Source organism: Gekko japonicus, unplaced genomic scaffold, assembly GCF_001447785.1.
Source record: "Gekko japonicus isolate JY-2015 unplaced genomic scaffold, Gekko_japonicus_V1.1 scaffold2873, whole genome shotgun sequence".
NCBI classification, from domain to species: Eukaryota; Metazoa; Chordata; class Lepidosauria; order Squamata; family Gekkonidae; genus Gekko; species Gekko japonicus.
The window spans coordinates 163,834-168,304 of record NW_015170976.1 but is presented as its reverse complement, the minus strand read 5'-3'; the positions used below and the strand labels follow the sequence as shown (position 1 = coordinate 168,304).

General features: G+C 48.7%; 1 protein-coding gene across 1 annotated transcript in view; it reads right to left on the bottom strand.

Annotated features, from left to right (window-relative positions):
- Positions 1-517: 517 nt before the first annotated feature.
- Positions 518-4,471, bottom strand: part of SHH (sonic hedgehog) — a 36,799-nt gene continuing 32,845 nt past the window's right edge. The window contains exon 3 of the mRNA XM_015418960.1: positions 518-1,294. Within this exon, the coding sequence (XP_015274446.1) occupies positions 591-1,294 (704 nt within the window). The 3' untranslated portion in view covers positions 518-590. The remainder of the gene's footprint in view (positions 1,295-4,471) is intronic.

Sequence of the window (4,471 nt, the reverse complement as noted above, 5' to 3'; positions counted from 1 at the left end):
CAAAGCAAAGGGCAGATGGGAAGGAGAGAGGGAGAGAGACATCTTTCTTTTTTTTCCCTTTTGGAAAGTCTGGACACGCGTTGACAGGTAGAAAAATAGATCTCTGTGCAGTTTTGCATGGCCTCACAAAATAATTTTCTTCTCCCTGTGAGTATAACAGTTCGCATGATAATAAATTACCAAAGAAACTATTTAAGGCTCTTGAAGATCGGGTTCATATTCTTTAAAACATCTATTTCAAAATACCAAACAAATAAATATCCAGGAGATGAAGACGACAAAAACAACAAAACCGACAAAAAATATAAATCAAATAAAAATATATATATATTTATAAACTAAAACAAAACTTCCTGGGCTCTTCCTGTTCCTTTACGTCTACTTTGGACTGTCCTACTATTATTATTGATTCAAAGTCTCTTTCTTTCTTTCTTTCTTTCTTTCTTTCTTTCTTTCTTTCTTTCTTTCTTTCTTTCTTTCTTTCTTTCTTTCTTTCTTTCTTTCTTTCTTCATCTTAGTTCCCCCCTCGTTTGTAATATTTTATTTTTACGGTGGAGAAAGATGGAGTGTTCCGAGAACTGTCCCCCCCCTCAGCTGGCCATGCCCAGCGGGTGCAACATGTCAGAATCCAATACCCAGCGGCCAATGTGGTAGAGGAGGCGGGAATACCAGTGAATGCCAGCTGTGGACTCACTGGGTGCCGCTGACGGAGAAGGGCTAGGATGAGAATGGCTGCTGGGGGACAGCATCGCCAGGAGGGTGTGGGCCACTCGGAAAGGGGCAAATGCCCAGTGGGCCCAGCTATGCTCTTCGATGACAGCATAACACGAAGCCAGCACCTGGTTGATGAGGATGGTGCCCTGAGCGGTAAGCGGGGCATAAGCTCCTGATGTCTCTTCCTGCAGGGACACCCGGTGCACCACGGCCTGGAGTAGCGTCTGACCCCCTTTGCCCAACACGTAGACGAGGTGTCCCGGCCGCACACGGCTGGCAAAAATGGGCTGGGGTTGGGAATGGTTCTGCTGTGGGGCCACGAAAAGCAGGTGGGCGGCTGTGAGCAAGAGGCGCGTCCGGGGCCTCCGGGTCTCGATGACATAGAAGACCCTGTGAATGGGGGGCTCCTCTTGGTCCAGGAAGGCAAGGAATTCACTGTAAAGCAGTTGCCCCTGCCCATCCGCTGCCAGCACCCGGTCGCCACGGATCAGGTCCTTCACCAGCTTCGTGCCCCCTCGTTCCAGATTCACCACAGCGGATCCGGGGAAGCAGCCACCCGATTTGGCAGCGACGGAGTTCTCTGTGTGGGGAAGAAAGGCGTAGGCATTAGAGTAGAACAAAGAGATCCAGTAGTAAATGGTTAGAGGACAAACTTGCATGGACTTTTACAAGTGATTGGAACTGACTGGTGGCCGGGTTCATGCTCATTTCAACCGCTCCTGCTCTTTAAAATGCCAGGATCATTTTGGGCCTGAAGTTACTACTGCTCTTTTCCTTGAAATTTATACTAAACATTATTATCATCATCATCCTTTGTTGGTCTTAGAGGTGCCACTGGACTCTAAATTTGTTCTGTCATCATCAATCATCATCAACATCATCATCGTTGTTATCATTATCTTCATTTATCCCTTGCCTTTGTTCCCAGTGGGTATCCAATGAGGCTTAACCTCGTCCCCCTCTCCTCCCTTTTGTCTTTCCCAGGGCTTTTTTGTAGAAAAAGCCCAGCAGGAACTCATTAGCATAATAGACCACACCCAACAGCAGGAACTCATTAGCATATTAGGCCACACCCATGACAATTCAGTTCATTGGCATATTAGGCCACACACCCCATGTTACCAGAAGTGTGGTCATCCAGCCACACCCGCCTTTTGCTTCTTATTCTGTTTACCTTGTTTGTTGTCAAAACCCAGGGCCTTTTTGCATGTTAGGTCATACACCCCTAACTGTAGCCAATCCTAATGAGTTCCTGCTGTTGGGTGTGGCCTATTATGCTAATGAGTTCCTGCTGGGTGTGGCCAACTCGGGAGCCAGCCGGAACTCCGTTCCTGCGTGTTCCTGCCCAAAAATAGCCCTGGTCTTTCCAACAGAGCTGCGAGTGGGCTCGCCTACCTCCACTCGGGGCCTAGAGTTCTCTTGGAGTTATGACTGGTCTCCAGACTAAAGACATCAGGTCCACTGGTGGAAAAGTCACTTCACAGGGCAGACTCTTTGGTATCACATCTCCGCTGAGTCCCCTCCTCTCCCCAAACTCTGCCCTCCCCAGGCGCTGCCCCCCCCCAATTTACAGGAATTTACGAAACTTGAGTTGGCAACCCTCAAGCTGAGGGAGGTTAGGCCAAGAGTGTGTGACTGGCGGAAGGTCACCCAACAAGCTTCCACGACGGAGCAAGGGATTAAAACCTGTGCCTCCCAGATACAGTCCAACACTCTAACCCAGGGGTGTCGAACTCCTTTGTTATGAGGACCGGATCTGACATAAATGAGACCTTCTTGGGCTGGGCCATGAGTGTCATAAAATTTAATGCCAGGTAGCGGAGATATAAACTTTATAAAGGACACAAACACAAAGATTTTTTTTTAAACTTAAAATAAAAACATGCTTAAAACATTAGCTCTGTAAGGCTGCAAACCTACTTTTGATTTATTGACATTCGCCACAGAAATCTCCTGCTCAGAGTTCTGACTCTAGGACCCAGGTTAAAACATGAAATGGCTGAGTGATTAAGAGAGTCTGGCGAAGCAAGCTATGATGCAGCAGCAGAGCTGGAAGCAGGAGATGGCCAGTTCCACTGCGGGCCTGATGGAAGCCCTCTGGGGGCCTGATCCGGCCCCCGGGCCCGCATGTTTGACACCCCTGCTCTAACTATTTCACCACCTCACCACCACACTGGGCCATACATATGGCATAGCATCACCATGCTGCGCTTCCCCCATCTCCGACCTTGAGAGGTGAGGTCAAGAGAGGAGAGGGGAGACAGCATCATGGCACACAGCAGAGGTGCAGATGTTGGGCCCCCAAAGACAGACGTACTGGATCAAAACAAAGGACTAGCTGTTCTGAAAACGACCACAAGAGTGCCTCTCCCCACACCATGAAGCTATCTTCCTTCAACATTACAGGGTTTCAGTATTATTGTTCCCATTTGGTTTATTGGTAGGATTGTCAACCTCCAGGTGGTGCCTAGAGATAGGCCCCTATTGCAGCTTATCTCCAGATAACAGAAATCAGTTCCCCCGGAGGAAATGGCTGCTTTGGAGGGTAGACTCTGTGGCATTATACTAGGGCTGCCAAGTGCACATTCATCCGGAGCGGGGGACTCCCGTCCGGTGTCTAGAGTTTTCCCTCGGATGACTGTGGCCCCGCCCCCAGCGTCACTTCCGGGTGACGCGCACGTCGGGGGGACTTGGCAAGCCTACATTATATCCGACTGAGGTCCCTCCCCTCCCCAAACCCCACCCTACCCAGTCTTCACCCCCTGAAATCTCTAGGTATTTTCCAAACCAGAGTGTATAGGCAATTCATCCACTGGGTAAGCTGGGGGAGTGACAGGGAGTCAAATTATTTAGGTTCCATTTTGAGACAGGCACATTTACAATGTGGTAAACAACACACTGTACGCTGGAAGAAGAAGTCTTCTTGTGACACAGAGGGGTAGAGGTTACAGGTCTCAGATCAGCTTCTCTTGCTATCGGTAGCTTCCCGGCAAGACCAAAATAGCTGTTTTTGGCATCCCCCCCACCCCCGTGTGCGCGTGTGAGCTTTGGTGCCTTTCCTGGCAGCCGCCTCCCTCCCGTTCAGAAGCCAGGCCAAAATATTTCTTTCTACCCAGGCTTTTAACACACGGGTGTTATTGGTTTCGGTCGATTTATGGTCTGCTTCTGGCCGGAGGCCTGTTTTATGAATATCATTTGAGGCAGCTCCATGTTTATTCCACACTGTTGTTATCCCCGGGGCTTGTTTTCAATATTGATAATTTATGTTGTTGCTTTTTATGATTTGGTTGTATTGTTTTAACTTGTGAGCCGCCCGGAGCAGTTCCCTGGAGAAGTGGCATATCTATTCCCTAAATAAATATGTGTGTGTGTGTGTGTATACACTTTTTCAAAAAAAAAAGAAAAGCATATTAAGAATGTAAAAATTCTGGTCAGTGTACAAATACATCAGATCAAGCCTTGGGGCTTCATGCTTATAACCTGAATGAACAATGTGGAAAATGAAGGGGAGAAGGGAAAATCTAAACATATCCGCAAATATAGGTTGCTTAAATTAAAAGAGTACTAAGGCCTCTGCCACACGGCAGGGAAAACACTGGGAAGAGTGCGGCTTCTAAAAGCCGCACCAAAGTTGAGACACCGCGGCGCGTCACTCCCCGGCACGATTAGATGCCGGGGAGAAAGAGACGAATGGGAGTATGGCCGGGGGCCGGGATGCGCAGGCGCAAGGACGCGCCGGCGATCCCATGGCCGGCTT